Source organism: Polyodon spathula, chromosome 4, assembly GCF_017654505.1.
Source record: "Polyodon spathula isolate WHYD16114869_AA chromosome 4, ASM1765450v1, whole genome shotgun sequence".
NCBI classification, from domain to species: Eukaryota; Metazoa; Chordata; class Actinopteri; order Acipenseriformes; family Polyodontidae; genus Polyodon; species Polyodon spathula.
The window spans coordinates 72,673,066-72,699,607 of record NC_054537.1 but is presented as its reverse complement, the minus strand read 5'-3'; the positions used below and the strand labels follow the sequence as shown (position 1 = coordinate 72,699,607).

At 36.0% G+C, this 26,542-nt stretch overlaps 1 protein-coding gene across 1 annotated transcript in view; it reads right to left on the bottom strand.

Annotated features, from left to right (window-relative positions):
- Nucleotides 1-26,542, bottom strand: part of LOC121314830 (dysbindin-like) — a 97,118-nt gene that overhangs the window by 60,878 nt on the left and 9,698 nt on the right. Inside the window, exons 4-6 of the mRNA XM_041248536.1 lie at nt 24,996-25,056; nt 20,920-21,052; nt 4,254-4,386 (exon numbers count right to left, since the gene is read on the bottom strand). Of these exons, the coding sequence (XP_041104470.1) occupies nt 4,254-4,386; nt 20,920-21,052; nt 24,996-25,056 (327 nt within the window). The remainder of the gene's footprint in view (nt 1-4,253; nt 4,387-20,919; nt 21,053-24,995; nt 25,057-26,542) is intronic.

Below are 26,542 nucleotides of genomic sequence, written 5' to 3'. Positions count from 1 at the left end.
CTTGGTTCATCACACCTTTGGTCTTTGAGCGATTAAAAAAAAAAAACAACAAAAAAAAACTGATCCATAAATGTTGTCTACCCAAGTGTGATTTAAAAAACAGTGCGAAAAAAATAAATCTTGAAAGTTTATCGTATCATCTTAGCGCTAGTAAGTTGATTTTTCTTTTTATACAACGCATTTCTTTCAAACTGTATCAGAAAATGAATATTGAAAAACATAATACTTTTCACATGGTCAAGTTTGTATTTTATAATGCTTTTCTCATGTTCATGCCACACATGTTCCCTGCTTTACCATGGGTAACAATAGCTCTTACAATGCTCTCCATGCTCACCGGTTCTTTACTATGCTACTTTTATTTCTATTATGCTACAGTACATTTTGCTATTGTTTTATAACGGTACACCACAGTAAACCTTTGCGAGGGGAACTGAGTATTTAAGTCAAGTGTTATATTTGAACTACAGTCTGTGTGATGTGCAAATACTTGGATACATGTGAATGGGGCAATACAGTACCTGAAACTAAAGGAACAACGGTGTCACAGGAAATAAGTTAGTCGTGAAATAAGTTAGCGTTTGCCTTTTTTGAGCCTTTCTACGCATGCATCGATCTTAGAGATTAAAGGCAAGGTTAAGACGTCGACTTTCTGTCTGTGTACTTTTATTCAGAACAGACTGTTAATGTTTCCAATGTGTCTAGTAAATTAGATTAATCTATCAATCTTTTTTTTTTTTTTTTTTTTTTAAATCTATCAAAACCCACAGGTGAGGTTCATTGATTCACCATTACTCGATTAAAACCCCTACTGTGTGTATAATATATTAATTCCTATTCTTATTATAAAAGCTTGACACACTCGTTTGGACACCTAATGTACAAAAACAGAATGCTTCTATAATATGGATCCACGTAGGAATAGGAAAGGGATAACATTTTGTCTTGAGGGGTAAAGAATGAGCAAGCTATGGAAAATAACATGTGTCTTTGTTAAACAGAATGCCTTTATACTGATACTTTCATATCCACGCCACAACTACAGTACAGGTGTATCACAGCGTTCTAAAATAACACCCCAAATCACTGAAACCCCTTACATATGTTCAGCATTTTTTTAGAAACCAGTGGTCAAAGCTGACACTAATAATTCCTTATTTACGGCAATACCTAGCCTAATTAATGGAGCAAATGAATTGTGACTTCTATTATTCCTTGACACCAGGAAATTTGAAAATCAAGAAACAAGCTACCACTCCTATGGAAAATTTCATTTGATTTGATTTCATGGTCTGTTTGATCTTGAGATATGGGGACATATCTGTGCATAACCAGCTGTGTTACCGAAGGCCTATGTCACCTTTTAAAACATATGTTCTTGGTACCTAGCAACCAACCACAAACAGTACACAAATAGAAGACTTAAGAAGCCTTCATTTTTAGTTATTCCAAGATGGGGCCATCAATGGGAAAGATCAATACACAAATAAAAAGAAATCATACATGTACATTCAGTATTTTTTTACCCCAAGTGCTAAATAAACGCTGGCCTTTAGTTTTTGATCAATTGAAATAATGAAGCGAGACGGGAATTCCTTAAAACGCAAATACAATCACTTACAGAGAACATTTTGTTTGCTTCTAAAAAGGTTTGATTTATAGGGGAATGTTTGTTCGGGCAAACATAGTTGGGTAGAACAAAACTGGGCTAAAGACACGCTCCTTCAGCATCAGTGCCATTGCAGTTTTTGGTCACATGGAGATGACATTACAAATCACTATAGGGAAGCTTGAGAGGTTTGTTTTTATTTTTAAAAAAGTTCATACAATTGCTGTTTAAATGTCCATTCCATAACTTTGAACAAGACACTGACAGCACCTTGGAAAATAATCTTTCAATTGGCTTTTAAAACACTCGATGAGGAAGTTTGCCATTGATTGGTACTGAATTGGAAACGTGAGGCAGACAGATTTTGTTTTGAAATCAACAAGTTATTTGAATGAATTTATTGGATACCTGCTGATAAATACTTCTTTATGAGTAACAAGTATTCTGCACACCTTTAAAAACTATGGTAGATTAGTTTTTACTATAAAACTGTTGGACATTGCAACTAAGTTTTTAATACTGCTAGTAACTCGCTGACCTATAAACTTGAGAGTAATTCTAGTCAGAATATGCATTCAAGGCTAAAGAGCCTATGCTCACCATAACCATTGACTCTATGGTAAAAACAGGGGGGAAAACCAAGTAGAATGCAACAGACAAAAAGCTGCAGACAAGCAACACATTATTGTTTTGTATGAAGATCATATTCTAAACTATTAATTAAAAGCAACATTTTGAGCTTTCCATAAATTTCATTTTTTTAAGCTAGCCACACCCTACATTTCCTGTTTCATTACATTTTAAGAAGGTGTAAACTTACAGATTTTTAGGGTAATTTGGAGTAGAATGACAGTCTTCATTAGAACAACCAATCAATGCAACACAGGGCTATGCTCAACTACAAAAAAACATGAGCCAAATGTCCAAATGTGTTTTGTACACACTCTAGTCTGTTAGCTTGTGTCCACAGGCAATGCTCAGGAATGTTTTCAAACATTTAGATAGTTGAACACAGCCCAAGTAACCATCACCTATATCAAGAATCAAGAGATAGCGCTGTGGGGTGCCAGCAATTTAAAATCACAGGGATGACATGTTCTAAAGAAAAAGTTACATATATATATATGAGACATAACAGAGCACTATGAACAGGTTAACAGGGAATTACATTCTGAAGGCAAATCAGATATACACAGTGATGATCACATTAGTGCACAAGATATTTCACACATTAAAGCAAGGTCTGACATGGTTAGTGCTCTAGCACGTCTATAGCAAATTTAGAAATACTAAAGGAAACTTAAATTCAATGACAAACGTTTGGACTAGAAGTCTTCTTCAATGTATTCAAATGTTGAAATGGTATTTTGGAGTGCTGACTTCCTGTGTTCATCCTCATGGTCCAGCTCTCTTTTTTTTGAAAATGTATATTTTGGTTTTAGTTTTCTACAGAGAGCTACTTGTCACCAATCACAGAGAAGCACACACTGCTACATGCTTAAATAGCAGCTCCAATTAATTAACAAAATGGCAATCCTTTTATTTGAGGTCAGCAAAGATTGTGAAAGCCAACTCTACTTTGTCAATAAAGGGATTAGAGAGATTAACCTCCTGGCTGTGAAGCTTGCTTTATCAAATTCCAAAACATGCTGCTGAAAAATAGATGGAGCACAACAGTCTGACAATGTGAGGGCTACGTTCCATACTGGTTTAGTTTTCCTACTAATTAATCTCAAGGCCAATAGTAAAGATTGTATATGTATCCTAAATACATTAACAATTTAGCTTTCAAGTGTTAATGACTTCTCTACCACACAATGCAATGCCTGAGGCTTTTCTGCTGTATGTATTCCAAGGTTAATCATTGTTTTTTTTATATATTTCGGCTGCTGTTTCCCTTACAATCTTTTCAGATTCAAATTGATTCAGTGCAACCAAAAAGCTCCATCTTAATTTTCTGTTCATATGAGGCTATGAACTATAAATGCTAGGCACTCTAAGTGAGATGAGAATCATTAATTAAATGTTTGAGTATTTAATTTGTATGCCAAATATACAGAAAAGGAGATTAGAGAAGATCTCAGTTGGTTCACATGCGGAGTATTATACTACAAACAAGGAATTATCAATTGCTCATATTAAAAACTCAGTAAAAGCCAATGTTGAGTACAAAGTAATTTAGAACTTACCATTTCTATACTGACTGGCCAAAGACTAGGAGAACTAGAGTACAATTAGAAAAAGTCTGCAATGTATGCAAATGTATTTGGTCATATGGCATGGCATGCGATCCACATGGCCTACATAAAAGAAAAACCAGAATGATCTCAATGACTTCTGTCTCAACCCTCAAGACAAGATAATGGATCTGGTGTGCAGATGTGTGCAAAACCACAGAAAACCTCAACACTGGATAAAATACACCTGTTTTCACCAAAACACAATGCACTTTGGTCTATTAACAATATAAAACTAGCAGTAAACAACTTAGCTGGAAGCAGCAGCTGTCATGTTTCTTTCTTGTTTTAGTCAGTTAAAATTATTTATTCCTTTCTAAAAAAAAAAGTGCCCTTCTGGTTCCTTCCTAATATGCCCAATTATGTGTAAACCCCCCCCCCCCCCCCCCCCAAAAAAAAAATCAAACCTTTTTTTCTTCTTGTAGTTTTCCAGCTGCTGCATCTGAAACTGCTTACAGCGCTGCATCTCACACTGTCCACACAGGTCTTCAAGGTGCATCAAGTGGCTCTCCAGCTCCTCAAAGTCTGACGCCAGGTGGGCTGCGAGACAAAGCACAGTGTAAACAGCTTCAGCCACCTCATTGTCAAAACCACTGAGACACTGCACAGTCCCCAAACAACAAAGCCCTCTTGAAAAGACCCCTACTTGATTTTTAAAAACAATACTAGGAATCAAAGGGTTACACATCTTGACTGAAGATGTAAAATCAAGTGTTGTTTGTAGTTCGAAAAATATATATTTTTAATATTATACATAGTATATTATACTAAATAAAACCTTTTTACAAACCAGTATATGGAATATTGTCAAAAAGGTCAAAACTAGGGGTCAAAAGACAAGGAACAGATTTCAAAATGTAATCACAGTACAAAGCACAGTAGGTGTACGCACTGCATGCTATACACCATCAATTCATTAAAAAATATACACTCTATATGCACATACTCTACCTGCAAATTGAAGGACAAAAACAAAGAGATGAGACAGTCATGGGTTTATTTGTAAAATGGGGGATGTTATTTAACAATAGCTGTGCCTGGAAAGTAAAACCTATAAACTTAACCCTTATAAAGGTTTCTCACAGTATATTTGCACTGTAATTGAGCAGTTTTCCCATGCTTTTCTCCTGGTTACACTCACTGTATTACGAATGTGCCATACAGTAGTTTACCATGGTTTTGCCTAACCACACCTATCTGTGCTGTACAATGCTTACCAAGGCCTTCATTATGCTTTATTACACTTTTCTATACCTTAAAAGTTTTCTAAGGTAAACTTCTACTGTATAAAGGAAATGATGCAATGGTGCTCTGATTTATTTCTAGAACAGTTAATGAATAAATGTAGGTAATATGGAGTATATGCTTTATAGCAAGAGGTTGAAAATACATGCAAAATAATGTAATAGTTTCCTTGAATTTAAGCAAATTTTCAGTGATGAGATTGCCATAGGTAATGTTCCACTAGTGAAGCCAAAGCTTTTTTGTCTTGGTTATAAAATACCTTGCTTGCAACCTCAATAGTCACATCACAACATCTCTACAAAAATTCTTCTAAAAGGCTTCCAGACAAAAGCAACATTTAACATAGGGTCATTTTTCAGAAAGTATAAAATAGCTTTCAGCACAATTCCATAAATCATAAAAATTAGATTATGGTGGTTGTAACTTATTGGTAAATTTATCCAAAAGCAAAATACAATAAAAACCTTTCTACCGGAGCCTTTTTTTTATAATATAGTATCTTTCCTAGATTTTTATTTATTTTTTTGGGGGGGGCGGGGGTTGGGGAATACAGATTTTAAAACAAATTTTAAACATCATAAGAAGAAAACAAGAAACTCTAGAACAACAAAAGGCCATTCGGGCCACCTATGCTCAGTCATTTAAACATGGTCCATTAACACTCAGGGGAAAAAAAAAAAAAAAAAAAAAAAACCCAACCATTTAGTTATTAGGGGAAATTAAACCTCTGGGAATCTGTGGCTAAGCTAATTTTAAAACCATCAAACAGCTTCCGGTATCCAATCACTTCCAGTGTGGTATGACAGTTGGCCTGATTGGAGCTGGACCATCGGAACTACAGAACAAGAAGTGATTTGGCACTAGGAAACAGCAGCAACTTTTACACCTACATGTCTGCATATTGCAAATTGAAATATAGACTGCAAGCAAAAATCCAGATATTCAACTGAAGAAAAGGGGGAGCAGTGATATTATTTCTAGTATTGATAAAAGGTAAGAAATGGATTTTCAAACATTGGTTAGGGAAACTAAATCTAGAACAAAACAACAGCAAACTTAAAACCGCTATATAAGTTCAGTGAATCAATTTGAGGTTGACATTGCTAAAACTAAAGTTTGCTAAAACCTGTCAAAACCGTTTATCTTAAACGTTGATTGGCAACTTTTTTCCCTGCAATATATATATTATTATTATTATTATTATTATTATTATTATTATTTTATTATTATTATTATTATTATTGTAACCTTCAATTTATTTAATTGAGTATGGTACTGGCTGAGCACCATACGGGTCATAGGGTTAAATGTACAAGGGTCAGATAACAAAAATAAGAAATGACCAAGTATAGTGTTACCTTACATATAAATGAATATTGTGTTGTATAGAATGGATCTTTTGGAATTGTGGACAGTTCATCCACAATTTGAATTGCTCTATCAAAATGATACGGTATACAGCTCAGTCAACTCATTTTAATATTGCTTTAAAGGGACTGTACACATATGTATTAAAACACAGAAGGGATGAGACAACAAATAACCCTGTTTTGCTGTGGAACTCAAAATATAGTACTAGGTATTGTATTGATTACAATAGTGGCAATAAAATGTATTTTTTCAGTAGCTACAGGCTGCTATTCTGAGCATGTAAGACACACTGTAATGTAATAAGAAAGCTGCAAAAGCATACATTGTAGTTTTATATATGCTGTATTGTACCTCATATCTAATAATATTTCAATACTGTATAGCAACTTATAAGGGAAACCTTTTAATCATATGCTTTTCTTGATATTAAATGGGGTGGAAACCACAGTGAATGGCTGCAAAATATCACTAATATTGAACCGAGTATGAGAATAACCAAAGAGACAGTATCAGGACCCTGTCCCCATTGACTCACATTATATTCTGACCAGGACATTTCAAAGTGGTGATAACAAGCAGAGACTGACATTGACCGCATCATTGTTTTGATGCGGTCTCCCTTCTGTTTTTTTGTTGATTTCTCCCCCCTTCCTTTAAACTAGAAAGGAAGGGGGGAGAAATCAACAAAAAAACAGAAGGGAGACCGCATCAAAACAAGAACAACAACTCAGGTAAGACAACCATTAAATGTATTTATCTAAATGCTAGAAGTATCAGAAACAAAATTCTAGAACTTGAAGCTACTGCACTAACAGGTAACTATGATGTGATAGGTGTTACAGAAACGTGGTTGTCTGAGAGTGATGGGGACGAATATAATATTTGTGGGTATACACTGTATAGGAAAGACAGGCAGGACAGAAGAGGAGGAGGGGTAGCGCTATACATAAGAAACAGTCTTGAAGCCCAGGTGTTAAACCTGGACAAAGAAAATAAAACCGAATCAATATGGGTCAGAATAACAGACAAAAATTCAAAAGGCATAATAATAGGAGCATGCTATAGACCGCCAGATTCAGACGGTGAGCACAATAATCTGTTATACAATGACATTAGAAATGTGTGTAGCAAAGGAGAAGCCATACTAATGGGGGATTTCAACTTCCCCCAAATAAAATGGGAAAACCCGGTGGGTAGCGCGAAGGATGAAATAGAAATGGTGGAAATGACAAATGACTGCTTCCTAACACAATTTGTGAAGGCACCCACTAGAGGGGAGGCATGCCTTGATTTAGTCTTTTCAAATAACGAAGATAGAATAACTAAAACAGAGGTCAGAGAACCACTGGCAAACTCAGACCACAACATGGTCTCATTTGAAGTGTTTTTTAAATCCCCAAAAGTAAAGACTAAAGCTAAGGTTTACAATTTTAGAAAAGCAAACTATGAAGGTATGAAACAGAGACTAACAGAAGTAGATTGGAGTAAAATAGAGAAAACACCCACAGAAGAAGGATGGTTGTTCTTCAAAAATGTAGTACTAGAGGAGCAAAACAATTATATCCCTAAAGTAGACAAATCTAAATGTAAAACTAAATTGCCAAAATGGTTTAATAGATCAATTAAAAAAAATATTCAGCGAAAAAAGGCACTTTACAGAGCATTAAAAAAGGACCAAAAAGAAAGTACGCAGAAAGAGTACACAGAACTGCAAACGCAAGTCAAAAAGGAAGTTAGAAAGGCCAAGAGAGAAATAGAAATAAACATTGCTAAGGGAGCTAAAACCAATTCCAAAATGTTTTTCCAATATTACAACAGCAAGAGAACATTCAAAGAGGAGATTAAATGTTTAAGAGATACAAATGGCAAAATCGTAGAGGAAGAAAAAAAAATAGCAAATATGTTAAATGATTACTTTTCACAAGTTTTTACAAAGGAAGATACTGACAACATGCCCCACATGTCATCCAGTTCCTATCCAGTTTTAAATAACTTTAGCATAACTGAGGCAGAAGTGTTAAAGGGACTAGGAGCTCTTAAAATAAACAAATCCCCTGGGCTGGATGAGATCCTCCCAGTAGTACTCAAATAAATGAAAGAAGTAATTTACAAACCGCTAACCAAGATCATGCAGCAGTCTCTTGACACAGGGGTGGTACCAACAGACTGGAAAATTGCAAACGTAATACCGATCCACAAAAAGGGAAACAAAACTGAACCAGGTAACTACAGACCAGTAAGCCTGACTTCTATTATATGCAAACTTATGGAAACTATAATAAGATCCAAAATGGAAAATTACCTATATGGTAACAGGGTACTGGGAGACAGTCAACATGGTTTTAGGAAAGGGAGATCGTGCCTAACTAACTTGCTTGATTTTTTTGAGGATGCAACATCGATAATGGATAATTGCAAAGCATATGACATGGTTTATTTAGATTTCCAGAAAGCTTTTGACAAAGTCCCGCACAAAAGATTAATTCTCAAACTGAACGCAGTTGGGATTCAAGGAAACACATGTACATGGATTAGGGAGTGGTTAACATGTAGAAAACAGAAAGTACTGATTAGAGGAAAAACCTCAGAATGGAGTGTGGTAACCAGCGGTGTACCACAGGGATCAGTATTAGGTCCTCTGCTATTCCTAATCTACATTAATGATTTAGATTCTGGTATAGTAAGCAAACTTGTTAAATTTGCAGACGACACAAAAGTAGGAGGAGTGGCAAACACTGTTGCAGCAGCAAAGGTCATTCAAAATGATCTAGACAAGACTCAGAACTGGGCAGACACATGGCAAATGACATTTAATAGAGAAAAGTGTAAGGTACTGCACGCAGGAAATAAAAATGTACATTATAAATATCATATGGGAGATATTGAAATTGGAGAAGGAATCTATGAAAAAGACCTAGGAGTTTTTGTTGACTCAGAAATGTCTTCATCTAGACAATGTGGGGAAGCTATAAAAAAGGCTAACAAGATGCTCGGATACACTGTGAAAAGTGTTGAATTTAAATCAAGGGAAGTAATGCTAAAACTGTACAATGCACTAGTAAGACCTCATCTTGAATATTGTGTTCAGTTCTGGTCACCTCGCTATAAAAAAGATATTGCTGCTCTAGAAAGAGTGCAAAGAAGAGCGACCAGAATTATTCCGGGCTTAAAAGGCATGTCATATGCAGACAGGCTAAAAGAATTGAATCTGTTCAGTCTTGAACAAAGAAGACTACGTGGCGACCTAATTCAAGCATTCAAAATTCTAAAAGGTATTGACAGTGTCGACCCAAGGGACTTTTTCAGCCTGAAAAAAGAAACAAGGACCAGGGGTCACAAATGGAGATTAGAAAAAGGGGCATTCAGAACAGAAAATAGGAGACACTTTTTTACACAGAGAATTGTGAGGGTCTGGAATCAACTCCCCAGTAATGTTGTTGAAGCTGACGCCCTGGGATCCTTCAAGAAGCTGCTTGATGAGATTTTGGGATCAATAAGCTACTAACAACCAAACGAGCAAGATGGGCCGAATGGCCTCCTCTCGTTTGTAAACTTTCTTATGTTCTTATGTTCTTAAGGAGTAATATTAAGCAGGTTTGACTGTAGTACCAAAAAAAAACTGGTTACTAAAATACAAAGGATGTAGATCTTTTTCAATGTCTTTAATTTTAACCCTAAATACAATTTAGACATGCTGCATGGTTTATTACTTTCAGCACTATGCATATTAAGCAAGTCGAGGGAGGACAACAAGGACTGCTTGAGACAAAATCACTTCCACTTGCTGTGTTTTTGCTCATTTTCAAAAAGAAAGGCAGCTGTTAGGATGGATCCCAGAGCCTGGTACGGCAGGGGTACAGGAAGAGCTGCCTGCTCCCAGCCCAATCTGATTTAGCGCTGGTGCCAGAGGAAGACAATCCCTGCTGTGTACCCAGAGCGCACAGACATCACTGACAATAATCCAAAAAACTGACAAGACAACACTCCACACAGGCACTGATCAGAACAGAGGTGTTAACCCATCGAGTGCTCGGTCTAATCACTGTCCTGAGTCCCAGCAGGGGGACAAATAAACCTAAAGGAATCCAACAGCTGCTTTTTCACCAGAAAACAGCGTTGCATGGATGAATTGGTCAGTATAAGGACTGATTATGTGGAGCTGATTACATATATATTTTATAGCAGCAGTACCAACCAGCTCTTTCAGTCCATTCCAAACCAGGACCTTCTTCCAGCCCGTCTCTTAATAACTTGAACACATAGATTAAACAATAAAATACCAGAATGGAACAATGCTGTGAACTCTTCAATTCAATAATCAAGCACATGGTGGAAACATGATCCTGGACAGGACAGGAATGGATTGAAAGTGCCACCAAGAAGAATTAGGAATGTTAGATTCCATTCAGTTTCTTAAAGGGTTTGAACTTTAGGATTAAAAACGTATACCTTTGAGTAACCAATCAAAAACAGCCATCATCATCAACTAGTGTGGTCCCCTTTATGATATACTAGAACAAGAATGTGGACGAGACTACATGTGCACAACATGTATGTGTATATAGAAGACATAAATATTGGAAAAATAAAATATAAAATCATATTGCATATTTGTTGTGCATGTCATTGAAAATAACAAATTTAACAGTTTAAACTCTAAACTGTAAGCATCCCTAGAGAGTATCTCCGCTTTATATCACATTATTTATTTATTTTTTACTTGTTTTTTTTTTTTTTTTATAAGATTGATATTATATGTAATTTGCATAACTCTCTCTTGCTCTTCCTGCCGAACAACATAAAAAAAAAAAAAAAAAAAAAACATGCTGGAAATCTAACATGATATACATAGCATGGGCCCTAGAAATTAAACAATGTAGGGTAATGTAGATGATTTATGGTAGAGCATCCCTTTAAGAAAGGTGATTTCTTATTCAAAGTGTCTGGTTCAGGTTCCTGTTCCTTTATTAGGACCTGTCTACCTGATTAGATTTGTCATCATCCTGAATCTAAATTAGGTTGATCATGTGATATGACATGTGGACCCTGCAGCGCTCTAAAGCTGTGAGAGTTTACATGAAATGAGAGCGGCAGCTGTGGCCACAAACAGTTAATGACAGAAAGGCAAGTCTGAAATATGATTGAAGATCTTAACATCCCTCAAGACACCTTCCACCACCATGTGGTTCAACTGATTGTTCATGGACTTAAAAACAGGAGGAGCTATAGTTACTGTACTAAAATCAATATACAGTAGCAGGCTGTACAAAAAGTGCTTAGTAGTATAAATACCCACAAACACACTTGTTTTTACGCATACAAGAGATAATCAACCAGTAAGAATCTGAAATGATCTGCAGCGTGTTTATTAATATAAATAGTATTCATACTACTGGTACACAATTTGCACATGTACAGTGATTCACTATTTTCAATAAAAGTATTAGAGTCCTGTTAATTTTGTATTTGTTAATACATGCAACTAAGAGTGTTGAACTTAATAATGCACAATCTGAACGATAAGGCATTAAGCTAGAGTATACAGTATTGAACAGTTTGAAATAGGCCTATCAGGTTATTTGTATATTTTTGATTAAGATCTGAATTTGGCAAATGTAGTACTGAGCTTTCCTTTATGTCCACTGGTCCACATGTACTGTACTTAACTGAATATAGTTTAATTTAATTTCATGTTTGACCAAATTATAAAGCGTAGTATTTCATTTTAGAAGATGGCCTATTGTGACTAGATCTCCAGCGTCTGAATTTCAGCGTCTGTATTTCAGCAGTAATCTGTGGTAAACCAGTTTCTAGGCAGATAACGCCCTCTAGCGTGTAGAAGATGAAGGACAGGTTAACTATATGGCATATTGCATTGACCTCAATGGGGGTCGTGGAGCACACTGTGCCTTTTTTCGCCATTTTAACAGCTGGCCATGACTACCACTGTAGCTATATGTTGTAATAAAGTGGATAGATAGTGCATGTAAACAGTAACAAATCCTATGGACTATGCAAGTAATGTAGCCTATGTGAAGGGAATCTTCTGGTTCACTAAGCATGCTAACATGTCTGGCAGTGTCAGGGAATATCTTCCAGGCATATATGTCAACTCTCTTAACACTGCAAGGAGCCTCTCTGGTTTATCATGATGCGTATATGCTTAATGAGAAGAATGCAAAATATCCTGGAAATCTAACCTTGCGTTTTTCTTTTTTTTTAAATTTTTTTTATTGAAATTACAAAACACCAGCTCAGAATTGTTCTATTACATTACTGCAATACAAAATTAAAATTTAAAACATGCTATCCTTTAAATGCATAGCATTCCACACAGGCTACAGGCCAGAGTCCAAGGCAGTCAGACTTGAACAGATTAACATTCAGAATAATCTGCGTGTCCATGACACTCAACCCCAGCCACGGCTTACAGTACTGTAACATGAAAAGGTACGGTGTATTCGGGTTGCACATACAGACAGACAGGCCAGTGTCGTCATACTGTGTACCCCCAGCTTTCTCATGATAGCTTGTGTTAAAGTATGTGATCACTCTATAAACGGTTCACAAGACCTACAGCATATAAAATGTGTGACATGCAGTACAGTCGGATTGACAGACAGCCTTGTGCTAAAGCAGGTCCTAGCAAATTTCACAAATGGAAAAGTGCTTCTCTAGATATGTTACAATGAGAGTGTGACATACAGCAATAATATCTGATGGACAGATCCCTGGTGAGGGATAATATCCAATGCCAAGGACTATGATAATGGGACCACTGTGCTTTTGAACAACTGAAATTACAACAAAAAGACAGTTACTTCAAATAATAGTAAATAATCAATTTTCATAGAGGAAATGCTTATTATAAGCCAGCTGGGTGTATATTCCTGCTGGCAGGAATATAATGGAGCCACCTGTCCATCCATTTGTGTGTGTCGCACTTACATTTTTACTGCTGGTGCAATTGTCAATAGCTTAGCTGAGGGTATTATAATCTATGCTTTGGTTTCACAATACTACCACCCAACTGAATGACCAATTAAAGGCTGTATTATGTTCCTCCAAATATGATGAAACTTTGAAAGGCTATTTCTTACAAGAGGTTTAGCAATAACACTTGATTAAGCTTAGACAAAGACTCCACATGGGTGATTTCTGTGAGAGTAGCAATGGTAAGATACTGATATCGATTCTTGAGGCAAGAGGTGTTAAGCTATCAGAAGCAACTGTTGCGATTCTAACTACCTTGTAATCATCCTTCATGGTTGTTTTTGGTTCATGTTATCGATCACAACTTGTAGACTGATATGGTAGGCTAATTAGCATTTCAGTAAAAAAACATAGCGGGCTTAGCAATTTGAACAGTAGAAAATGAAAACCAAAATGCAAAACGATAGAGGGCACAGTGTTAATACAGTATTCCCTCATTTCAGTATGAGACTTACACTTCAAAAAAACAAAATATTGAAGTCAGTGAATAAGTGAAGAGAAATAATATAAGGTAATGAAAAATACATGTAATATATTATCTAAACATGGACTGACTGTGTTTCCCAAATCTGGGAATTACTGAATTATGAAAGTCAATTTACCCTATGTCATTATTTAGAACAGCAGTTCTGAACTGGTGGAGCATGCTGCATCCCTCCTTCTTATCTGAAGCTTACATGTTGCTTGGTCACTCTATGAACATAGAAATGTTCCTACTAAAACAGGACATGAATGTCATACTGACAAAAAAGTATTGCGCAGATCAACTGCAATCTAAAATAAAACCCAAATAATCTTTAAATACTATAAAGTCATAAACATTTGTGAATCACACCCATAAAACCTATTTTGCTCCAGAAATGTTGGCGACCTGTTGCAATATACAAGGTTTGTACTGTTAGTAAAATTTGAAATTCGTGCCAAAAATGTTTAGATTTTTTTTCATATGCAAAAAAAGGCTTACAAATATGCATCATTCCTAGCAAATATCATTCTAACCTTATTTTGACATCCCAGTCCTAAATACCTCAACCTTTAAAAAAAACAGTGCCACCGAAATGCTGTATTTCTGTGCTCTCCCTTTTGCAGTCTACTTCATAAAAACAATTTTAAATACAGGTGTTCAGGAAGGGTAAAAGGAAAATGACACACTGCCACCAGGCACCATGACAGCTCCCCCTCACTGCTCTGCGAGTGAAACTCAATCCTCAACACCCCTGCCAAACAGTTCTTCTCAAGCAAACACTAAATATCCAGTGGGCAGTACTGTAGGTTCAAATACCAATGTCATTTCACCAGAGTTGTACTTGAACACAGAGCTCTTGGGTTTAAAGGCATACAAGGCTGGTGATTTAGGAGAACCTGTACAGGACTCTACAGTATAACTGCCAAAATATGTTCGGCCTGGTCTGATAGATATATTGTTTTTGAAGGGATTTCAATACAGCTTATAGAGTTAAATATAGCAATGGTTTCCATCATAAGTAAAGTGTTACCACAAACATATATCAGGAATAGTAAACAAAATGTAACACTTGACATATTTTTTGAGATGCAATGAGCAAGGACAGGATTATGAAGTTAATATGGTCATGCTGCCCCCCTGTGAGTAAATATTGTTAGTGTCCTTAATTAGCATGCATGGAAACTGCTCCTCATTATACTGTTTTAACCTTTCTGAAAGAGCACATTAACTGCTGAAGCAAAGGTGAAGAATATTCTGCAATGAATCGGGCATTTACAATAGGCCAACGCATAAAGGAAGGCAGCAAAATAGCAAATCAGTGGGCAATAACAAAGGACACACATTTAACAAAGCATCATATTCTAACTTTAATAACTTGAATGAAAATTATTTATCCACAAGGTGAAAAGTTCAGCTGTGAAGCAAATGAAAAAAAAAAAAAAAAAAAACAACTGTTTAGCCAACAGTTTGCTTGACGGAAGCGCCCAAGGCACTCACAAACACGTGCGCATGCGCGCGCGCACACACACACACACACACACACACACACACACACACACACACACACACACACACACGTGCGCACACACACACACACACACACACACACACACACACACACACACACACACACACACACACACACACACACACACACACGTGCGCATGCGCATGCGCGCACACACACACACACACACACACACACACACACACACACACACACACACACACACACACACACACACACACACACACACACACACACACACACACACACACACACACACACACACACACACACACACACACACGCACGCGCGCACACACACACACACACACACACACACACACACACACGTGCGCGCGCGCGCACACACACACACACACACACACACACACAGTATGCATACATGCATGCACATTGCACATATCAAGAAAGACAATGTTTCAGCAGCTCTGGAGTTACATTCTATTTGTATTTATATAGTACTGCATTCCTAAAATAGACTACAGATTACAACAGGGATTTAAAAATATTCTCTCCAATTTTTAAATCATTCCAGCAATCCCCTGGTCCCTTTAAACCATGCTTGCTTTATCATGAGGAGGGAAACATGAAAGAGCTTAAAGACCTTAAAACTCAGCGCTTTATCTACAGATAACCTTCCTAATATGAACCTAGGCTTGAAATTGTGACAGTACAATTCATCTCTGTAGTGTTTTTTTTGTAATGTACACTTCTGATTTAAGCCCTTGCCTGAGCTGCCTGCATAAATGCATTGTCTATAGCTTTCTGCACAGTTTAAGCTTATGAGGTCAAGTTAGTATACTGAAACATTAATTAGAACGTTACTGCTAGTGTGCCCCAGTTGCTCACCTAGTAAAAGTGGCAAAGCTGGAAAAGCTGCATCTCAAATGGTTCATTAGATACTAGCAGTTGATGCGGTGGTGGATTTATAAAAAACATTTAAGCTCTTCTCATTGGGATGTTAAATGAAAACATGTGTACATTAAACTACTTCGGTCAATTACTGAAAAAAGAAGAAAAGTATAAGTAACAAAATTCAATCAACATACTGAAAGCAAATCAGCAAACAACTGAACACCAATAAGTGTGTCTGATTATTAGCAAGTAAGCAGACAGGCATTAGAATAGAGAAATACTTACAGCATGGATTTATTTGTGTCCCAGGAAGGCATACTGAAATGCCAAGATAAAAAAACCAGGACAGACAAGGAAAAACTAGAACAGGTTACCAATATGACTGAATGCCACGTCCTAATCAGAGAGCTCTAACCCATGCCAAGGTGGCAGGCAGTAAGTGAGAGAAGGAGATCGCTTATGGTCTTTCAATCCTGCTCTGGCAGCGTGCCTCATGACTGGTGTTAATGACAAGACAGCAATGACCAATTCCAGGGCAGAGGACAACAGAACTAAATGAGGCCTAACTTTCATCCTTCAACTACATTCAAGTGGAATTTATATATGCAAAGTTTAATTTATTATTATTATTATTATTATTATTATTATTATTATTATTATTATTATTTATATGATGAGGGTTTATACTGTAGGTAGCATTAATAAAAGCTCAGGTAATGGAAAACAATGTAATCTCATACAGCGTTTTATAATACCGTAAATAAATGTTGTAATAAATGTCGAGCATGGACCAAAACAAAACACGAAGGGGAGAGATACAACTACGAAGTATAATGTCCTGGGTGGTTCATGTGAACAGCCTGAGTCAAGGACCAACTTATATAAAAGGGGCCACCAAGATGGAAATTACCTCCTAGTGGTAAAAATCCCCCTAGTGGTAGCTTGTTGTTATTACTACACTAGCAAGCTATACAGTATAATCCAACGAAACACTGATTTTGTTTGTTATTTTAAGTTGGTGAATACAAATGATAAAAAATGTATAGCTTGTATCAGCACAGTATGTTCTACATGCAATGTTAATGTGTACACAACTGTCAAGATTGATATTCATGTTTGTTTTTAGGAAAATTAGTGTACTCCAGTGCATAAAACATACGGAAGATTTAGAAACAAAACCATTGTGTTTAAAAGAAGTATGACTTATGTTTTTGTAATTTAAATTCTTAGTTTGCCCGGTTTAAGATAACAGAACTGGCCCAAACTGCATGAGACAAGTTCTTTTACAGCACATAATAAGATACATGTAGCATATTACCTTAGAGGACAAGAGGCTTGCATGTTATTCTGTATTTAAACCAGTCCAGTATTTTACCGCCAAAGTTCTGCAAGTGCCACCACCTTCTTATACTCAGCTGTGTAAAGACTCAAAATGAATAAATGAGACTTTACCATTATGTTTTTAATTACTGTTCTGCATTCAGTATTCAGAGCACATTACTGTGAGAACCCCTGTATTACTACTAAACAAACCCCCCAGGCAAACACATTTATTTTAGGAAAGTTCCTTGAAGAGCTCAGTCTATTCGCCAAGCACAACATTTATTCTACGGTTCACTATACTTACTCTCCTGCTGTATATTCAAGCAACACACATCTGAACCTGCATTACAACTTTAAATGGAAACTAAAATTATACAAGTAGAAATCCTGTGTGAAGATTAGAAATAATACTCTGTGCCCCTTGATGCTATTCTCCTGTGTTCTGGTCTACAGCATATGAATATTTTGTTCAATAACACAAATGTCCATGCAAAGTTGCATCAAATTCAGTCATATTGTTCCTGCGACCTTTATTGGCTTATATGATGCAGTTTCTGATAATCTCAAGATTTTAGTAATTAAAACCATCACCACTGGATGGATGATTCTGAATATAAATTAAGCAGTAAGTAGCTTCAAAACAAAGTTTCATCACGTTGGTTCTTATTGCCATTAATAATGCTGTTTTTTATTTGTTTCATATTCTTTGATAAGGTGTATTTGCCTGTGTTCAGAAGCTGCTCTTCGGTTCTAGTTGTCCTCTATTGACATATATTACATAGGCTAGATCAACCAGTGTTTCTATATTAGTAAGTGCCACCACCTTCTTATACTCAGCTGTGTATTGCCAGCAAAACAATATTAAACTGCAGATCCAAAACACATGACCACTAGATGGCACTGGCTCTTAAAGTATTTCTATGAAGACACTGATATACACTTTTGATGTTAAAACACAACATTTGAGAAATTGCAATAAGATCCACCTAAACATGCTTGTAAGAACCACAAAGAAGTGGACAGTAAAAAAAAAAAAAAAAAAAAAAAAAAAATTGAATTGAATTAAAAGCTACTTATTCTTTTTTTTTTCTTCCCAATTTAGTGTGTCCAATTACAATTTTTCTCCTGATTTTCTCCCAATTTAAAATGCCATTCTGTTTAGCCATATTTTTGTTGATTGAGACACAGCAGATGGCAGCAGAGAAGAAGAAACATTTGCTCTAATCAACATTTGGGCCTACGGTTCAATCCAGAGAAGCGTGGATGGAAGCATCAGTAACAAGCTGCTTCCGGGGCATTGATTCCAGCATTGTGTTCTTGCATCTGTCACCCAGGTCAACCCTGCTTTATCAAAAGCAGTGTGAAATCACATACCCAACCTGCTTGACTGGGTCCTGACCTGGGTACTTTCTAACCCGGGTAGAGCATGCCAGTGTGAAAGAGGCTTAAGTAAAAGGTTTCTTTTATTATCTGTCAATTGGAAATACCCACAAAGCGTCCACCACTGGGATGAAGCCTGAGTGAAGGAATTCTGAGGAAACCGCATTACTCATGGAATAATGAGGCAAACTTTGTATTCATTAGCAACAAAAAGTAGCATAAAATCACGAAAAAAAACAACAGAAAATCTGTAAACTGTAAATGGCTTGGGACATTTAACAACACAAGGCGGGCCTTACCACATTATAAAGCCCTCTACGGTTTCCAACGATATGTTTTTAAAATTTAAAAAGTACATTCCAATTGTGGAGTCAACTGAACAATGTGCGTGTGTATTCCGTAGTCTTCCTAAAACTAATTGGAACACGTGATGGTGGAGAATGCTGTGAAGTGATTTGTTATGAATAAAACATTCCTTCTGAGAAGACATGTTGGTCCAGCTGCCAGAACATCTTACTGTAATAATTTCTAGTCTGACCTTCTGCTGTACTTAAACAAAGTATTTTAGCATTCATAAACTTTATTACAAGGTAAACTTAAAATTCCTCTGAACAAAAATATATATGTCCAGAAAATATATATATATATATATATATATATATATATAAAGATATATATATTTATCATATATATATATATATAAATATATTCAAACAGTCGAATTTAAATTTCTGAAAAAAGAAATATATTAAATGTGACCTACAACCTAGTTAAAGAGATTTTCTGGAGAGTGAGATTGGAAAGTAAAATGAAATAATTTCTGTTTAATGGGTATTTTCCCCCAGAAGAAATAAACATTGAAAACCACATGGTCTGGTGATGTAAATAAAAACCCTGTTTATTTCAGGAACTTACAAGTAGGATATGAGACTGAATACAGAACCCTAGACCCTGGAGTATCCAGTACCAATCTTGCATCTTTATCAAATTATTTATAGTATTTCTGGCATGGCCACAAATAAGTACAGCAAAACCATTATATATAAAAAAATAAAATAATAAAACCTTTAACATTAAGGCATATGTTTTTAGATTCACGTCTACATTCAATGGCTCGCACAAGTAAACTTCCATTGTTCTAACACATTGTTATTATTACAATCAAGAGTTTGTATAAATAACCTAAAACTCTAAACAAAATCTGCAAGTAGGCTAACCCGCTGCAGTCACTTGTCTCTTCTAATATCAATTTAGACATTCAAACCTGTTCTCTGTGCCACTGACAGTTTCCTCCAAAACTGACATCAAAACACAGTAATCAGATGAAAATCAGTTCACACTAAATTAAAATAAACTGACTGTGTTGCATTTAGCCAAGCTATGAATACAATAACCACTGTATTACTGTAGCTGTTATTAGGCAACATGACAATAAAATCATTTTAAAAACTGTCTGACGTATAAATACAAATGATGCTTCACTGCCAGTGAATATGTTGCTGAGTCAGTCTATCTTTACTTTACTTTTCTTCTGCTCCTTGTAGTAACTTTTTTATTTTTTCTTGATGTGTCTGGTGAGTTTTATTACATTTATGCTTTAGCTATAAGAATCCACCGGCTTAAAAAGCTATTTTTGTTGCAAAGAGTTAAGTGGCAGCCATGATGGATATTCTTATAAGGTCAAATTAATTAGAGAGAGATCGGGGTAAAAGCTACCCTGGGGTAGTATGTGATGTCTCCTATACTGAAGAGGGCTGGCAACATTCTTGCATATTATCCGAAACATAACAAAATAGGCTGAGCCTGCCCGAGTTAAATCTTTTGTAGACACGCATCGTCTTCGATACACCTGAGCAAAAACACTATAGTATTCTGTATAGAATATTACAATATCCATGTACTGCAGACTCACATATTTTGGACGTGATGGATTCCAGGTTTAATAGGAAGGCTGGAATTTGCTGGAGCTGTTCCTGCAGTTCCAAGAGCCCATTCCTCCTCTTCTCCAAGTGCGCAGAAAGCATCACCACTTCCTCATCCACAGCCTGTAATTCCAAGCACAGATACAGAATGACAGCCGCCTCCTTATTACCCACATCGCAGTTGGCTATAATCCAATAAACTCTCCATTATATTATATTAAAATATGCTAGCACTGGTTACACTCGTGTTGTTTCATCAGGGTTGGTATACAACTATTAAAGTGATTTTTGCTGAGAAAAAGATAACAAAATGTGTTTTAATAGATTCATCACTGTCAGCAACCACACAGTGTGAGGAAGCAATGAAAAGGCAAACAGCATGCTTGGATACACAAATCCAGGTAGGCTATGATTCACTTCTGTCCATTTCTGGTCTCCATAGTACCAAAGGGACACTGTGGCCCTGAGGAGAGTCCAACAAAGACTAATGCCAGGCCTTAAATGTGCTACAAATAGATAGACTAAAAGAACTGAATCTATTTAGCCTATTTAAATAGTCTATTTAACACGTTGTAAACCTACAATGACAGTAGTGCTATAGTGAAATAGCTCAGGGCGTGACTCTAGGCTTTAAAGTCTTAAAAAGAGTTGACCTAGTTAACCCAAACCAATATTTTAAGTAGAGATAGACTTCGAACATTTTTTACATAAAGAGCAACACAGGTATGAAATGTTGTTGAGGCAGAATCATACGGATCTTTTAAGACCCAACTTGACAAAGTTTTGAGATCAATCACCTACTAAACCAGACAAGCACAGATGGGCTGAATGGCCTCATTTGTAAATGTTCTTATACTCTTCTGTTCTTGTGTTCTGAGTTTCTTTCAATATTGCTGGTAATGCATAAACAGGATGGGGCTAGCACCTACTTCTTTAAAGACTGGGCTTTGTATGTATATGGCAGGCTGCTAGTACCAAGAAGCAACTCTCAGGCTTGGCCTAAAAGACACTGTTATCCTGAATTAACAAAATAAAACTAGTATCTGACAAACGGATCAGCCTTGAACAAAAGCTAATCTGCAAGGCATATTTTAGCCATAACAGAACACCAGTAGTTGCACAATGAACTCATAAGCTATGCAGAAGATGTTAGAAAAATGTTTGACAGTTATGACATGTTACTGTTGAACATGAAATACCACTTTTCTAAAGCTTGCAAAACTCAAGTGTTTTCTAGATGTCAGTTTATATTTTGTTGACATTCAAAGCACTGATGCAAATCTCCCAATATAGTTTCTGCTTACAGTATATCATCATTAACTACTGCATGTTTACCAACTATTCCAGCAGAAATGTCCTTTTTCAACCAAGACTTCTAATTTAAAGGTCAAAAATGGACATTTTTCAACACTGGTGTAACCACAAATTGTATGCAAGTGGCAAAAATATTAATAGTGCCAAATAGTTTTTTTTTTGTTTGTTTGTTTTTTTGTTTTTTTAATACAGTGCTACGTGTAAGTGTTCAAACCATGCTTTACTATTTTGAACAAATGCATTACCATGTGCACAACTTATCTAGACTTTATTAAAGTCTTCTGATTCTTGTTATGTTTCAGTTGTACACACACTTCCCTATTTACTTGTATGAAACATTTTCTTTACTATAATGTTTAGATATTAAATTAGAGATTATTGCATCTCAAATGGCATGATCTTGTAACAATTTCAGTTCTTTAATAATGCAAACACTAATTCTGGGCGAACTTTTATGTGGTGCCTAGATGTCAATGCTTAGATTTTAAACGCCTATACAGGTAAAAGGCAAATCTAAACACAATTAAAACAATTAAAATCACTTTCTATCAATAATTTCAGTGGCAGTGTTTTCAATTAAATTTGGGTGCTATGGTTCAAGTTCTTTACACCCAATTGTAAAGAACTTGATACATAATATGATATATAATCTCAAAAAAAAGAATTTTTCACTGCCCATCTCCCAGCAGCAGCGCAGAGCTACATTTTGCAAGTGACCGAAAATGGAGAATCTTTGGTCTATGCGTGGCGTGCTGCTACGGCTTCTGAAAACAGAGATGCCGTGCCAGGTGACTAAAATGTGGTCATTTCAAGGTTAAAACACAGTCTTGTGGGGGGGCTGTCCAAGTGTGAAGTCGGCTCATTCCGTTACCAGTATTTTCTTATTTTACGGTAACTGTTTGGCGGGTTGTTAGCCTATATCCAGCCAATAAGAATAGCCATCTGGCAAAAATAAAAGAAAAAATGGCATGACCCAATCCTGACGCTAGTGTTCGTCAGTAAGTAAGGTCTTTAATAGATGTATCTGCCTTTACTAGATTAAGCATTCAAACCTTTTGAGTAAACAGTGGTTTACTGTTTAAACTGTCCTTTTAATTTTCAATTTAAAAAATAGTCTTGATTTAGCACTTATTACAGTTATTTTATATTTGTAATTATTTCAAATTTTACATTCATTTTCACTTATAGTTTTCAATTACTGTGGTTTACAATGCATCAACATATTATAAAGGATTACACTTTTTCAAAAAAAATGCAAGATCCTCATAAAATGTTAACATTTCTGGTTAAACATTTAGAAAAACACTAGGATTTGTTATTCTGTTTACTGGTTAAATGTTTAAAATGTTACAGCTTTATTAGTACTGTAAACCTGTTCAATAATGATCGAAGCAGATTGCTTAGGGTTGCCATTTTTTTGTGTATCCAATCACTAGTCATGTATGCCAAGGAACAGAAAAGTGCTCAGTCGAATTTCCACCGCATCTTTATGAGAAATAGCCAAAAGGTCAGTAAACGATAAAATACATTACAGACAGAAAATTGCAAAGCTTGTACAATAATAATAATAATAATAATAATAATAATAAACACCAGCACATCTGTTGATCAGACTTTGTTGTGAAAAACATCACAGACTACACTTACTGGTCAGCTTGTCCCCCAAAATGTCACAGCCAACCTTTAATGAACGAAATGCATTTTATCTTGTCGTTGTTTGAGTACTTATTCCTCATCATTAAGTTCTCTCTAGTTAAACTTTAGTATTACAAGTACAAGCTTTGTGCAAGTTGGTCCGAAAGATTAAATAGATTTGTTGTAGTGATTGTTACAAAATATCCTTATGAATGAACAAGGATTACAGCATCTGGCCAATAATAATACTTTTAGAATATATTGGTATGCATGACACACAGCATTCAAATACCCTTGTAATGAGATTCGTATTTGTCCTTCCCTGCAGCGTTACATTTATTTTATCTACAATTAACATTACAGTTGTTCTGCAACGTACAAGTAGCAGAGCAGCTTGGTATTGGAATGAAATATCAGTTATCTTAGAATCTTGTCAAAACTATAATGATGTCAGGCAAAACAGAGTGTATCCATTAACCACCTCCCTGTAACACTCTTTTTAGTGCATGTAATAAATCCCACATGTGTTCTATGTGGTATTTACTAAGGATGTATTTCTTACATTCATTCGTGTTGCAGGAAGTTAATGGTGACTATCTTGTGCACTGGGCACTACTTTTGGAGAGCTCTATTGTGGCCCCAGGCATGAGGACTAAAATTGAAAAAAATACAGCCTACAAAGTGAATCTAAACAACAAGAAGACTAGTGAAGATCATTCTGATACTCTACTGTATTTATTCCAGCTACTTTTTAAAGTAAAAAAGCAGGTATCTGAACCATTTGAAAAACATTTGTTTTGCAGTGAGAAAAATCAGGACTTTTAAAAGAGAAGAAAAATGTAAAAATATGTTTGTTTTACAGAAAAAAGGGCCAAATCAAATTGAATGAAACTAGACATGTGCTGAGTGCTTTATACAGGAGAGGCTGTAAGACTGCAACAATGGAGTAAATCTGTGAAGATTCTTGAATGTATTTGAGCAGGGGGATGAGGTGGGGAGGAGAGTATCAATCTCTCTACTATTTTCCCCAACTACAATCAGCAAGCCAGGAATGTGTTTCTGACCTTATAATGCACACTCAACAAAACAGGAATATCAACAAGTAAATTGATGGTACCTCGCCAGCTATTGCAGACTCCTTGGCTCGTTTGTGAAGGGTCACCCAGGTATCTTCATACCTAAACAAAGAGAGACAGACAATCACAATGACTCAAACTGCTGCACAACTGATACAGCTTACTTATTAATGCTGAATACAATGCTGTTTGCCAAATAATTTTGAATAGCAATTTACAATATTATTGACTTGATTTTTTCTGTGTTTACCGATGTTTTTTTAAGGGTCTCAAACATGCTGTATTTTTTTGAGCTCTGATAAATGAAGCCTGTGAAACGTGCAATTGTTAGGGCAATTAATTTTGCAACAAGTTTCAGAGGCTTTGCCACACCTAAAAATAAACGCACGTTTGAGCGTGAATGGAAAGCTTTTGTTCCGGTCTTCTGCTCACTTTTTTATTTCACCTTTTGTTCTGGCATGTTATGAATATAAACCCATTACAATTTAGCTTAAACAATACTGAAGTACAACAAATAAACAGAATAAAATCAAACTAAACCAGGGATATTTTTTCATTTTCATTTTGTAATTCCAAGTTATAAAATCTTTCCAAAAGGAAAGGAATCTTGTACAACCAGGTATGATGGACATGCAATTTTAAGAAGGCTAACTCAGTTCATAACTCAGTTTGCCCGTTAGATATAGCAGTCCTTGACAGTGTTGTTTTTTTGTTTTTTTTTTCCAGAAAACTCTAAAAGGAGGAAAAGTGTATTGCACACTGGTAGCTCAAATACAAATACAAAATAAATGTGTTAATTAATTTGAAGACCAAAATGCAGTATACAAGTTAAATTAACTGTATATTTATGCAAATTACATTTTGCACATAGTTCTAGTAGTAAAAATCAAGGGTAAGTTCTCATGGCAAAGCTATTAGTAAAGAAATAAATATAAAATCGCTCCATGCAGATACTTTAGTGCTGCACTTTCCAATCCCCATATTCACACATACACTGTAAAGGAACACAGTCGACATTGAAAACACGTCAGTCACAGGAAAAGAAGAGACAGGTTACTGCAGCCAATGCGTGAAGCTTCTGGGAGTTTGAGTCCTTGGAAAATAAATGACGGGCTTTTCTAATGTTCCAAGTTTACTATTCTTGAGAAATATGCTCAGGGAGAGCCAGAGGTTCAGGAGTGGCTTGTGGCAATACAATTGTGACATACAGTATATCATAATTTCTAGATACTATATTATGCACAGGTACATCCGTCTCACAGCGCTGACAGCCTACACGATGTGCAATTGCATTCACACACGTTAGATCTCATTTACACACAACATGTAGTTTTGCCTAAGCAGGTAGAAGCATGCACATGTACCTCAGGCATGTAGGGGCATTCAGATATGCTTTTCAGGTGTGCAGCTCTACTGTTCATGAAAGCTGAAACCTGTAGCTCTTCTTTATAAAGAGTTTCATTCTGATCATATTTCAGACAGACAGCTGAAGTCCAATTTATCTGTACAGTAGTGACCTTGTCGTAGTTACAAACGATATATATACAATGTCTTGGACTAATATACATGCTGCAACTGTTGGGTACAG